Source organism: Meriones unguiculatus, chromosome 8, assembly GCF_030254825.1.
Source record: "Meriones unguiculatus strain TT.TT164.6M chromosome 8, Bangor_MerUng_6.1, whole genome shotgun sequence".
In the NCBI taxonomy this organism is placed as follows: Eukaryota; Metazoa; Chordata; class Mammalia; order Rodentia; family Muridae; genus Meriones; species Meriones unguiculatus.
In genome coordinates, this window is record NC_083356.1 from 6,506,840 (window position 1) to 6,521,376 (window position 14,537).

General features: G+C 36.4%; 1 protein-coding gene across 3 annotated transcripts in view; it reads left to right on the top strand.

Annotated features, from left to right (window-relative positions):
• Scaf11 (SR-related CTD associated factor 11) overlaps positions 1 to 14,537 on the top strand; it is a 47,049-nt gene that overhangs the window by 15,727 nt on the left and 16,785 nt on the right. For 2 of the 3 annotated variants that reach the window (XM_021632835.2, XM_021632836.2), the window contains exons 3-6: positions 2,165 to 2,322; positions 10,016 to 10,093; positions 12,249 to 12,349; positions 12,893 to 12,957. In XM_021632835.2, coding sequence (XP_021488510.1) covers positions 2,165 to 2,322; positions 10,016 to 10,093; positions 12,249 to 12,349; positions 12,893 to 12,957 — 402 coding nt within the window. Of the gene's footprint in view, positions 1 to 2,164; positions 2,323 to 6,261; positions 6,400 to 10,015; positions 10,094 to 12,248; positions 12,350 to 12,892; positions 12,958 to 14,537 lie in introns of those variants that run through there. The other variant, XM_060388746.1, reaches the window with a different exon arrangement.

The following is a 14,537-nucleotide window of genomic DNA, read 5'->3' on the forward strand; positions in this document are numbered from 1 at the left end:
GCTATTTGACTGGTCTTCTTTTTTAAAGTTTTAATAGTTAGCATCAGTATTTTTTCTCCCTCTAAAGTTAATCTTTTTTTAAATTTATTTGCTTGTTTTATGTGTTTGGGCATTTTCCGTGCATTGTATGTCTGTGTACTTAAGTACTAGTTTGTATTTGTTAAGTTTAATCTGAAATCCTAAGTGCCCAATTCAATTATTCTTTATAGAATTTGAATTTCCTTCGTCCTAGATTTACCCTGGAACCATGTTGAATTCCATTTGAGTGTCTTAGCTTAATACTGATCTTTCAGATTAGTGTTTTTCACTGGCTGGGAAGGCTCCAGGTTATATTGAATTGTACAGTTCCTGTTGCTTGCTTATGACCCAATCAGTATACACGCTTTTTGTAAGTTGGTTACTATTAGGAGTTTAAATTGGTACAGAGCCCATAGAGGCAGATTTAGCCTGTCTCTTCCCGCGTTATAAATGGACATGTTGACCCGGAAAATTTTTTTTTTTTTTTTAGGTTTTTTGAGATAGGGTTTCTCTGTGTAGCTTTAGCTGTCCTGCCTCTGCCTTCTGCCTTCTGCCTTCTGCCTTCTGCCTTCTGGAATTAAAGGCGTGCACCACTACCACCTGGCTAGTAATTACATTTTATAAGAATTGATCTGTAGGTGTAGTTTTTGAAATGTGAAATAATTATGTTGCAATATAAACTTATTGGTGAGTGCTTGTGGGACATGTGGTATTCTGGGCTCCATCCTCAGCATAGTTTGTAATAGCCACTGGTTTAAAACACATGAATGTCTATTAGTAAATTGTTTTAAAAAGCAGATTAGTGTGTACAGTATTCTGGTGTTTGTGTAAAGAAAGAAAAGAAATATGGAAGAATGTGTATTAGGGTTTATCCTGGCTTGTTGGCTCAGCCCTCTAATCCTAGTACCTGGAGGCTGAGGTAGGAATATCTGGAGGCTGAAACCAGCCTACCTTATTGAGAAGCTTTTTTTTTTAAATATCATTCTTAAAAAAGATAGGGTTTCTCTGTGTAGCCCTGGCTGTTCTGGATTGAACTCTGTCGACCAGGCTGAGAGATTGAACTGAGAGATCCACCTGCCTCTGCCTTTCAAATACTCTGCTGGCATTAAAGGCATGCACAGTCATCACCTGGCTGAGAAACCGTGTTTCAACTGTGAGGATGAGGAAGGAATTGCTTTTCCATACATTATAGTGGAGTAACAAAAGAAACTTAAGAGTTATTGTTGGGTTTGGTAGAAATTGATGGGTTTTATGAGTAGGTTTGTCACCATAGTCATCTGTAGGCTTTTTTTTTTTTAAGCTATTTTATTTGGGTTCTTACATCTCTACCTTTTTCTCCACCCCAGTCCTTTCCAACACGCCAACACTATATAGGGCAGACAGAAGATTAGTGGGGAGAGGGGACACAGGTCTTTTTAGACTACTTCATGCTGATTAGGGGTGTTGAATTCCTTGGGGCAGGTCCAATCTTTGTCTCATCAGGATATCTTCAGTTTCTTTTTATCATTTCTTTTCTCATGACCACTTGACAAACCAGCAGGAACAGGAAGCAGCAGGAAGGACAGCTGTGCCTATTCTCTTGGAGCTCTGGTCTTTGTATACCCTCTCTAGAGCCCTCAGAATTAAACTCTCTTTAGCATACATGAGATAGATAGTCAGCTGCTGTGGACAGTCTGAAGCAGCCCCACATCCCACACCTGGGATTAAAACAAAAACATGTTCACGTGACGTAACTGGGTTTTCAAAGACACCAAAATTCTCACTATAGTTATTTTTACTTAAGAAATTTGAACCAGGTAAATAATACTTTAAAATTAAATTATGGTTCATTTATGTTTTCCTTCCCCCACCAAATATATAAGAAAGTTGATTGAGAATGTAGCTAAGTGGAAGTGCATGTGCTTAGTATATACAAGGTCTACATTTAGTTTCCTAGTGTTTCCCTGCTCCTTCTGTAAACACACACACAATGCACAAAAGAAAGTAAATGTTGGTGTATTTGAACTTACAAAGCATGTTGGACACTTATCTAAGATCCTATTGCAGATTATCAGGGCTGGCCTTTTGCGCATGTAGGCAGCCGTATTGCTTATAAGCATAAATTATTGGTTTTGGGGCTTTTGAAAACAACTATTTTTCTTTACAGGCGAAGAAAACCGAAATAATGCTGATACCTCTGGCTTATTGTATAATGAAGTGGACAGGTGTCCAATATGTCTTAGTTGCCTATTAGGGAAGGAAGTTGGTTTTCCAGAAAATTGTAGTCATGTCTTCTGTATGGCCTGTATTCTTAAGTGGGCAGAGGTAAGTCTGAGAATAAACATTAACCATAGGTAATAAATTACTGCATTTAATTTCTTATGATTTATTTCATTTAAATTTGCTTCTGCCTTTCATAGGTTATTTCATACTGAGGTATTTTCCTACTACTTTAGACAGATTTACCTGTTTGTAATTTCCCTCTAATTGTTTCTTTACTCAGCCTTTTTGTTCTTTTATAATTGAAAATTTTTAATTTATACTTTGGAGAAAACTATGGGAAGAGCAGGTCAAACAGCTTTCTGACTCTTAGAGGGTGTTACCTCCTTGCTGCTAATCCTGTCTGTTTTTTGTTTTATGTTTTTCAGAGAATTTTAGCACAGGTTATTTGATTTCTTTATGTCAACCTCTGGAATAAACCAAACGAGAGAGCAGAGTCTTCTGCAAGAGCGCAGTACATGCTCCTAACAGCTCAGCTGTCTCCAGCTCCTGCTGTTCTTTTGAAAATAAACAATTTATTAAAGTGAACTTGCTTTTTAAAAGCAAGTTCTGTATATTGTACTGCTGTCTTATGTTGTGATTACAGGGTAGTGTGGACTTGTGTTATTGTTTAACAAAGCAATTGACCTTGGAAGGGGAGAAGGGAGAACATTCTGAACTATTTCTTTCTCCTTAGTGGAGATTGTAGCCACATGAAGTTGGTGGTTCTCGCCTATGGATCATGACCCCTTTGGGGGGTGGGTCACAGGTGGGTCAAAGAACACCCCTTTGGGGGGTGGGTCACAGGTGTTGCTGAAGACCATCAGAAAACACAGGTAGTTACATTAGGATTCGTAACAGGAGCACAATTACAGTTATGAAGTAGCAATGAAAATTTTTTTATGGTGGTGGATCACTACAACATGAGGAACTAACTGTAGCAAAGGATCTTAGCATTAAGAAGGTTGAGGACCTCTACATTAAGTTGACCATTAACAACAGGACAATCATACTGATACAATGTTCATTATAAATTGTGAATAAAGTGCATGCCTATGGAGTTAGGCATCTAAATTTTCATTCACTCTTGTGATAACAATTAGATGGTTTTAAAGTGTGTAAATGCTTTGGCAAACAGAATCAGATTTCAATTTCATCCTTTTTTTTCATTGTTATTAAAGGCCTTTCCTCTCATTCTTTTTCAACCTCCTGTTTAGAGAGGTATGCAGTTTGTTTCAGATTCAGTACTAGAAATAAATGTTTATGTTTAGAGACCCTTTGCAGGTTATATTGAACATTCTTTCACTTAATTTGCTGTTTTCATGTAGAAAGCAATTTTTATTCTAGCAATAACTTGTTTCCAGACCTCTCAAGATTAGTCTAAAATTAAAATAGTTTTTAATAATCTATACTTTAAATTTTTACTAATGTCCATTTCTAGGAGAGGTATAGATAGCAAAGTGAAATTGTGTACTTGGAAATCTGTATGAAAAGAAAAAGCATAGGCTGTGGTTCTGGATAATTTTAGTAGATTTTTGTGTTTTTCAGAGATTTATCTGTGCTGCAGTTTGTAGTTGAGGTTCACTGATGTGTGATTAAGAAAGGGTGCCAAGCACACCCTCACTTTTCCATCTTATTTTAAGCATTGAAGACATTCTTATGAGAAACTGGTATTTAGAAAGGTTTGAATGTATTTTAGTGTAGTAATTTTATTCTGTGCATAGTCCTTAAATTTTTCAGGTCCCCAAAGTACCTATATTCTTCAAATAGAAGTTAGTTTGAGCTTTCCATGCTCTTAAAGTCTTGTTTCTGTGGTTATTTAAACAAACAAGCAAAATTGAAGTGGTCAAGTAATTGACTGTTTATGGTCTCTAGGTATGTCATAGAATTTACTCAGGAAACATGTTTCGGCCTAATATTCTCTATACCAACGCTGAGGGCCCCAGAACCTAATGGCCTGCCGTAGGTACACTAGAACAGATTGAACGCCAGATAAGAGATTCACAGGTCACAAGCTTCTTAGCTTAGATGTATAACCAAGATACATAGAGCTCTGAAAAGCTGGCATGGTGCTGTACAGCTGCAATCCCAGTACTTGTGAAGCTGGGAAAGGAGGATTTCCGTAAGTTAGAAGGTAGGCAGCATGGGGCGCATAGCAAGTACCAGGCTACCTAGGCCTGTACACCAAGATTCTGTATCAAATAAGAGAAAGGGGGAATAGAAGAAAGGGAAATAAAATATTTAACAAAAATGTAATTGGCAGGAATGCTGTGTTGACTTTTTTATTAAGTATCACTGTTGGAGCTAATAATCTTGAAATTGAGAGAAGGCCTTTGTACTGATAATTGCTAAGGGATTTCTTTGTCTCACACTATCTGCAACTTTGAGCTGGAGAGATGGCTCAGGGGTTATGAACATAGCTGTTGCTGTAGGCTCACAGTAGTCTATATAGCTCCAGTTCCAGGGGATCTGAAACCATTTTGTGACTTCTGTGGGCTCTTGTACTGACAGGGTACACAGACATGCTCCCATGTGCATGTGCTCGTGTGCGCACACCAATGAATGTTTTTCACAGAAACGTAATTTTATCTGAGGTTGCACATTTAACATACAAAGATGAAGGCTAGAAAAGTCTTTTGTATCAGTAGAAGTAGTGACAGCTGGTCGTATTTATGATGCTCTATAGACAAGACACCCCACCTGCATGTACTGAATAAGGGGTTTTTACCTTGGCACAGTCATGGGAAGATAGCTAAAATTTTGGTGTTTATAGTTATGGTTTGAGAACTTAGATGCATGCTGACAGGTTAGTAGCTGTTGCTATGCTTTCAGTGCTGACGGTTGGACCAAGAACGTGTGCTGAGCACACTCCGCACATGCGGTGCCCTCAGCTCGGTGTGCTGCGTGTGTGAGAGGACATGAGGGGCTCTGCGTGCGACCAGTAGAATCTTGATAACTGCTGAGGCTCTTCCTTTTACAGCTTACATATGTCTCTTAAGTAGTATTTTTTTATGTGATTAGTTTCTTCACATGAGGAAATGGTTGAACTTACTTAACTCAGCCCTCTTATTTCTTCAGTCTGAGAATGACAGGTTAATGAAGCTGAACTGGACAGCATGTAAAGGCATTCTCCTGAGAACAGAACTGATGATGCTCTCAAGGTGACCCAGAACTCGTGAAGGGCAGTGTTGAGTGCAGACAGGTGCAAGTGTTTTCAGATTGATTAGCTGGCAAAGGGCCAGATCTCAGAACATTTGACACTTGTTACCTAAAGAATATAAGAACATTTGTGAGCCTCTCCATCTAATATTCTTTTCACTGGTCACATAAATTAGTATATAGATACATATTCCCATATAGGCTAGTTGTAAATGTCAGAATATTTATATATTTACACAGGCAATTTTTTGAATTTTCTGTTTTTGTACTAGGAAAAAAGCTTTAATCATTAGATGTCAGAAGACATTAAGAGAAAGTATAATTCTACCCTACTGTTACAGTGTATCTTGGAGAATGTGAAAAGATTCCTTTTGAATTTTTGGGTATACTGAATGCATTTTTAGTGATAATTTTATCACTGACAGCCATTAATTTTGTGGATATGCTCAGAAAGCTGCTGTAAAGAACCAAATGTGCATTGACAAAGGCTGTTTTAAATGAATGTTTAGATGTGATAGGGAACATAGCTTGACTGCAGGTGAGCACTTTAGAGGTTCAGAGCCAGCTGGGCTGGAACTATCACTGACACAGAGATAATAATGGTCACCAGTTGAAAGTAAGCACCCACCTCCGATGGTATGCACCCCTCAATCATCTTCGATTTTGAACTGTCATTTTGTGCATAATATGCTGTATCTCTTAGTAGCAGAGATAGGTGTTGTAGACAGCTGTGAACAGGAAAACCTACCTGTAAGCACAGGTGTTGAGACTTAGTCTGCAAACACTTCCTTTAACACTTGCTTCTCTCTCTCTAGGAGGGGCTATCTGTAGGCAGCCTATGTGATTGAGGATAGAGCAGCATCAGGAAGCAAGAAATATTAGAAACCAAGAATCCTGAATTCCCAAATAAGGAAGGTTTCCTGTTCTTACATTTAAATATGAGTTTGTCTGAGCTGGGAATTTACAACGCTTCAGAATACTAGGGTATGTTTTACTGAAATCATTAGGAAAGATTATTTTTTCTATCAAAATTGCCTCCTTATATAACAGTACTACAGAGCATTTGCTCTAAGATATGTGCTCTGTTTTAATGTAAATTACACTGCAAACAAACAGTGAACAAGTTCTATTAACTTTGTAGTTGTATCATAAAATTGAATGGTGTTCTTAGATACTTTGATTATGGAACTAATTAGATATTTTAAAAATTATTTAAAATCATATTAAACAGTTGAATAATGATATTTTTGTTATGTGATAAGTAATCAAAATGGTGAACATTAAACTTTGCATATAAAAAGTTTGTTAGTCTTTAAAGTTAAACTCATTTAAAATATTTTTATCTACGTTAGCTTTAAATAGCTTTTAAAACGTTGCAGCTTAAAAATTCAGTCAGTATTTTTAGCTAGACAAACTTTATTTTGAAAACTGTACTTTGAAGACCAAAGTGTCTTTTGATTTTCTCACTGTCTGCTAAATGTAGGGATGATAGTCTCTTGGAAATGTCTTAAAAATAACCAATCTAAGCCATTTAAAAACAAAACAAAAAACTGTAAAATTTTTCTGTTAAAGCTATGCAATCATCACATGGTATGTAAATTGATTTTTGTACATATTATTGAACTTTGTTAGTAAAGAATATATTAAGAATTTATATTAAGGACAATTACATTTCTTAATTTTAAAAACGTTTTGATGTTTTTGCACTGACTGTGTTCTATGAAAATGGAGAATATATATACCAGGTTTCTGTTTCCTCTCTGAAATACTCGTCTATTATATATGTATATATATATATGTATATTTTAAGATTACATATGAACAGCATTTTTTTCTTAGCCTCAGTAAAGGCATTTTATCTACCTTTCTGGGCTTACTTCTGTATATAAACTTTTCATACCTGAAGAAAATAATGCAATTTTAAGTTATTTTTCTTCCCCATTTGCCAAGATTGGGCCAAAGTTAATTAGCTTATTTTTTTTAATGTTAATTAAATGATCTTTCGGAGAGATCAGTGTGCCCATATTATAACATACAGTAGCATTTCTCATTACTGCTACTTTCCCCCTGTTTTCCTTTGTGTGTTTTTGTTTCAGCAGTGGAAATCCTTATTCAGATGAGTCTAGTCAGATTCAAAGTAGTTGCCATAGGGGAAACAACAGTGGAGATGCTGCTCAAACTTACATATTTGAAACAGGTCAAAGCAAAATGGATCAGGTTAAAATTTTGTACTTTAAAAATAGCAAAAGAAAGAATGGTGGTTAGCTGATGTCAAGAGGAAATCTACTAAGGAAAACAGTGAGACTATAATTTCAACTACTGGCTGATTTGATATTTCTTTGGGTAATAAATTTATTATAGGTCAATAAAATAAATCACTTAAGGACTCACGTTTCTCATTTATATATATATCACATTGCAGATGGACTTTTTGTTAGTTGACAAAGATTTTTGTTAGTGTAGTTTAACGGGACCTTATGTAGGACGTAGTTTATACCACATACTCCTAAGAATTGTTAACAGTTAATTACTGTTAAAAAACTTAAAGTTCTTGTTTCTGTTTTCACGAATTAGGTACTTGAAAAACAAAGAATCTATGTAACAAGGGCCATTTGAGTTTAGACAAAGAAAACATGAAAGACAGTAAATACAGAGCTTCTATGCATCTTAAAAACAAATTTTCATTTGTTAACTGTTTAAATTTTCAGAATTACCTTTAAAATATAAATATTTGAAAACTTTGGAAAATACTGGACAGATTGTGATTTAGAAATTTTCAATATAAATGTAAAAATATAACCTGAGAAATTTTATACTTCATGCTAACAAGCATTTGCATTGTTAAGATATCCAGTTCATTAAATTAAAATTGCTATTTGTAGTGCATTTTTAGTAAGCTACAGAATACTTTATTGCTACTTCTGGTTTGTGTGTGTTTTTTTTTTTTTTTTTTTTTTTTTTGAGAGACAGGGTTTTTCTGTATAGCCTTAGCTGTCCTAGACTCACTTTGCAAACCAGGCTATCCTCAAATTCACAGAGATCTGCCTGCCTTTGCCTCCTGAGTTCTAGGATTATATGTGTGCCACCACACCCGGCCCTTTGTTGCTACTTCTAAAACACATTTTTGGTAGCAAATTACCTTCATCCTAACTCCTGAGAATGTGGAAGTACCTTAAGGTATCATCTTGTCAGCTGTGCTCTCTCTTGTTAGGGTGGCCCAACACTGCACTGTTAGAGCCTGCTTTCTGACAGTAGAAATTCACATTTTACTCTAGAGGTAGGAAGTAACTCAGTTTATATTTTAGCTGCTTTTTAATAACTCCATGACTTTTATAGAAGTATGTTACATGATTAGGGGCCACAAAGTTCTTTGTTCTATGTGTACTCATGTAAGTTCATCTACATATGGACAAAAATTACATTTTTTTCCAGCAAGAAACAATGTGAAAGTGAATCACCTAAATTCCCAAATTTCTTTGATCTTTTATACAATTGTTTTTTAAGTTGCTAAGATTATTTTTTACTTGTGTAACTATACGTATTAATGTCACCATTAGATGGTATAGTTTTTTCTCCTATACTAATACAAAACAGCCCATCTTAAATTACTTTAATAATGTAAATTCATTTTCCTACATCACCTAATAATAGAAAATTATAGTTGATATGTACAAATTTTTTTGAAAGCACAGGAATTATATCAAAGTTAGGTTGATTTCTAATAATAAAATAATTGAAAGACAAAGTACTGTACAAAATAAAGAACACTCATAGTTTAATTTGAAAAAGATAGTAACCTAATTAAAAACATAGGCAAAGAGTGTGGATAGATTAAAAAGGAACTTTTGACTATGCTGTTAAAAATAAAATATGCTTAACCATATGTGTCTTTTAAAGAAAATGAAAACTAAAGCTAGTCTTAACACCATCTGTTAAGAAAAGTTACTGTGCACCAATGTATGATCATTAATTTAGAAGAAAAAATAAAAAGCAATTCAGCCTATGAATTGTAATATTAAAAAGATAGTGTATGTTGAGTAGCTGTAAAGTATGTAAGCACTTACCTCTGGAGCGTTTATTTAGGCCCAAGGAAACTGGGCCAATGCGTCATTCTTCCATATTTTAAGCATTTTCATTGCTAGCACAACTATTTAGTCAAAATAATTTGGCAATAATGTTAAATCATAGAATATTAAAATATGTAAATAGTTTGCTCAAGGCATTCTTTTTTATAGCTGACTTAGAATTACACAAGCTTCTCATTAATAGCCAGCTGCACATGACAGAGCAGTCGCTTTGAAGTTGAGTCTTGATTTTACAGTAGTCTTCATTGGAGTAGCACATCCTAACTGGGTTGTAGTAGTGGGTACTTGACTTCTCATGTTCCCTATCAGTCAGTTAACATCTGAACGAATGAAGCAAATTTAAGGTGATTGGTGCTTTGTGATGTGGCTCAGTCTGAGATTATGTCTTTTCCTTCATTTTGAAATTAGAAAAATAGTTTCTGTGATAGTGGAAAATTATAACTGTATCTAGTATAAGTTAATTGTGACCTCTTCCAGAGACAATTGTAAATGCATAATTTCTAATTATTTCTCAGATACTGGCTTTGTGTCCAATTGACCGGAAACCTTTTCAGGCAGTGTTTGAACTCAGTGCTTTTGGAGGGTGTGCTGAGGTAAGCCTGAGATTTTATTTTGAGTTTAGGAGTTTCATAATGTTAACTTCAGCTATTTTGTGTTGATAGATTGTTAGCTAATATCTTTTAAAAAATTATTCACCTTTAGGTTTAATGTGTGTTATCATTCATTTTTAATGCCAGTAACTAAAATACTGGACCTTTTCCCTTTGCCTTCTAGAGAAGGCACACCACAGTGGTCACCTACTGATAGTGTACAGATGTAGATTTGAGGCTTTAAAAGAAGTCTTATATTTAATTGTAGAATACTTACATTTCCAGAATATCACCAACATGATTGCTTCGTGTAGCACGTGTTTTTAAACCTCTACTTTATTTGAGGAGTTCGGCCTCTGCCTCCCTTCCACAAACCTACAACCCTAGGTAGGAGAAAGAGAAGGTTAGTGGGGAGAAGGGCCACAGACCTCTTTACTTCTCCTGGCTTTTTAGGGTCGAAGGGTCTCTGGGGGAATACACCAGTCTCAGTCAACAGCAAATGCAGCCTGCAGTCTCCTCCAAGAGCCTGAGCCTTGAAGCATTTTTCTCCGTCTTTCTACTCCAGTTGCCACTCTGTCATCTCTGGTCTCATGCGCCACACATGGAAGGCCACGCCCCACGGGAGACATTTAACATCTATGGACAAACCAGCCTAACTAAAAACCCGCACTTAGGATTCAAACAAAAACATATTTATATTACATATATATGTATATTATTTCAGGGCTTACCCCTTGGTGTTGGATCACCAACTGGGCGAATGTTCCCTGGGGAACACCATCCCTTAGGTGGCTGTAGTCACTAGGGGTGAAGGCCTACGAGATGTCCCATTTCCACGTTAGCATGTTTATTGCGCCGTCCTTTTCGAGGTCTTATTTAGGCAGCCATGTTGGTGGGTTTAGCTCCTCTGACATTTTTAGGAGACTCAGTCTCACAGCACACATCCTATTCTTTTGGCTCTTACAAATGATTAATATTTTTATTGTTGATTTTTTGGCTTGTTTAAAAGAAGAAAATAGCCTGGCATGTGGCACAGTCCTTTAATCCCAGCATTCTCGGGAAGCAGAGGCAGACCGATCTCTGAGTTTGGGGCCAGCCTGGTCCACAAAGCAAGTCTAGGACAGCCAGGACTCTGTTACACAGAGAAACCCTAACACAGAAAACAAAACAACAACAAAAAAGAAAATACATAGAAACATTCCTGAGTTCATAAGAAAAAGAGAAAAAGAGGACAGGACAATAGTGAGTAAGATGTATGAGAAACACAATAAATACATGAAAATAGTTGACAGGTAGCTTAAGAAAAACCACAGACAATACATATATATGTATATATGTGACACCTCTAAGGGAGGAACTGACTGCAGTCAATGACAGCTTGGTTCCTGGAGGGGAGGGTAGAGAAAAACAACCATTTCAACAATAGTTCTTAGTGTATGCATTTTTACCTTGTTTTTATTTGTGAGTCTTGATATAAGGTACAAACTATTGAAATGCAAATAAAAAATAAAGAAGAAAGGTTGGGGAGCTTCTTCAGTCAGTAAAGTGTTTGCCATAGAAGGATGAGTACTTGAGTTTCATTCCAAATTTAAAAAGTTGGAAGGGGTAGCGTGTTCTTGTGACCCCTGGCTGGCCAGCAGTGTAGCTTTCTTAGTTACTAGTTCAAGGCCTATGAGCTGAGACTTGACCTTGCAAACAGAAATGTGCCTGAGGAAAACCATCTGAGGTCTTCCTCTGCCTCCACTAGCATTCTCACACATGGGCATGAACATATACACGGAGCAAAATGGTCTGCTCATTTCTTTATCATATATCAGAATTTCTTTATCAAATTACCATATGTCAGAACAGATACTCAGGTGTTAATATAATAAAGTCAAAATTGATTCTCTGGAAAACAAAACTATTTTCCAACCATCTTTATAAAATTATGTCTCTGAAGATGCTGGTCTGCTGCCCAGGCTGGTCTTTAATTCTTGATTTGTCTTCTTGAATCTCCCTACAGCTGGGATTAATGGTGTGTGCCATAGTGTCAGACTATGACCACACTTTTCAGTATGACAGGTTTGTTTTTAATTTTGTAATGACGAGGGAGAATTGAAACACTGTTTGCAAGGTTCGTATACTTCTCTAATAGGTAGTTCTGCTTTTTTTATAGATTCAAGTAAAAAGACAGTTGAGACAAATAAAAGACAACAAAAATGAAAGTTCTTTTAAGAAACAACTCTTTTTTCATGAAAGTTCCAAAAACGACAAAAGGTTAGTGATGAACTTTACAAGTGGGATTCAGTAGGACCATAAATGAGTGAGTAAAAAAGGAACTTGGACATCTTCATATAGATGTATAGTATATTAGGGTGGGATTTATCCCTGTTCCTGTTATTCCCCCTCCCCTCCTGCTGAGTGGAGGGTTGCAGCAGCAGGGTTCCGGTTAACATGATTAGATGGGAGAGTGTTAAGTGAATGCCAGGTGGCACTCATGCATGCTTTTTTGCTAGATGTTTTCAGCTGCTTCTTTAAAAAAGGAATAACCTCTCATTCTACATGGCTCAGTAGCCAGTCATAAAAATCAGTAAGATTATTGTTTTAATAATAACATAATAGAACTCACTATATATTAAGGTACAGCTTAGCCTATGACTGTTTGATCTGAGCGTATGAGAATATTCAACCACATAGTGACTTTTAGTATTATTAATAAAATTTGTGCCTAATACATTTCATTGTGGTGTGCAGAAAACTAAAAATAGTGAACAAAATTTTAGTTTTTTAATCCTTTTAAACTTTTATTCGTATCTACAGAAAAAGAAACACCATAAGAGAAGATCTATTGTGCGAAAAATTTCATAACTTGAAGGTGTTGTATAGTAAGTGATTCTGCTTTTGTGGTTTTTTTTTTTGTGTTGTAACTTCATATTGTGCCAAATTTCTTAGTAACTTTTTAATTTTGAAAATAGTTGATAATGGAACTTCTTAGATCTCTCCACAATATACCATGTGCTCTACATTATTTTGCTTTCATGGAGGTCATATTTGTTCTTTTTGTTTGTTTGTTTGTTTGTTTTTGGTTTTTTTTGTTTTTTTTTTGTTTAGCTTGGAGGGAGAAGGAAGGAAAGGAAGCATGTGTTGAGAGAAAGAACATTTCCTGATGACCTGGTGTTTCATAGCCTATATTGTAGTCATCTTCCAAGAATCTAGGGGAGGTGGTAAAGTGCCTGTGGGTCTCAGACATTGGGGTCTGGAGTATTTGCATGGATTGTCTGAGTATCACCTCAGGGATGTTTTACCTGTATTTTGTCTCTTGAGGTGACATCATTTGTTTTCATCATTTACAGTCTATAAGAAAAGTCTCACGCATCTCCCTGTTTTGGGGGTCGGTGGTGGTGTATGTATATGGCACATACAGATCAGATATGTGTGATTGTGAATGCGTATGTATAATGTGTATGTATAGATGTGTGTTAGCATGTGTGTCAGAGTACCTTTTTAAATAAATGTGTAAATAAAAGCTTCCCAAGTTGTTGACTCAGTAATAGAAGGAAAATGTGAATTTAACACTTAAATTGATAGTATTAAATAATCAAGTGACAGTCTTGATTATTTCTTTTTTGATACTGAGAGGATCTGAGAGGGTTATGCTAATACACATTAAGGCTTTGTATTAATTAAAATGTGCCAGTACATGAGTGTTTCCTGGAGGCTGGAGTTGATGTTAGGTCTCCTCTTTAATCGCTCTCAACTGTAGTTTTTGAGACATAGTCTTTCAGTAAGCCTGCAGCTTGATCATCAGTTCAGTTAGACTGGCTGGCCAGTAGTCCCTTAGGAGCCTCCTCCGCTCTGGATTGCAGGCATCTACTCCATGGTCACTTTCTGTGTGGCCTCTAGGGATCCAAATGTCCCCATGCACAGCAGACACTTTACCATCCTAGCCATTTCCCCAGCTCCTTTCAGGCATTTAAGTACACGCTGTCTTTTCATTATGAGTTCACTATTTGGAATCAGTCAGTCAGACTTTGAATGCCTGCTTAGCACTGAGCTCAGAGTCTTTATTATCGTAGTTTATATTGTACCAAAGGACGCTTTTTTGCACTCTCCCCAGAATGCTTGGGATTTGAACCCAGGAAAATTTTGTAGGCTGGGAGAGAACTTTATCACTGAGCTATATCCTAAGACCACAGATGGATGCTTCCATAAAAAGCCTTTGGGATTAGTGTTTACCACAGCAGGTTGAACACCTGTTTATACACACTGGTAACTAAGAAGCGAAGCAGCCAGAAGCTTGAAAGGGATTTTCTGAGAGAGCTGGGCAGAGTGTCCTAGTAGAGACTTCAGCCTTGCGGAGTACGATTCAGTCAGCTACAGGTTTGGAGGCTTGTGTTACTTTAAAGACGGGTGAGGGAGGCTGGAGAGATGGCTCAGCTCTTAGGAGCACCAGCTGCTCTTCCAG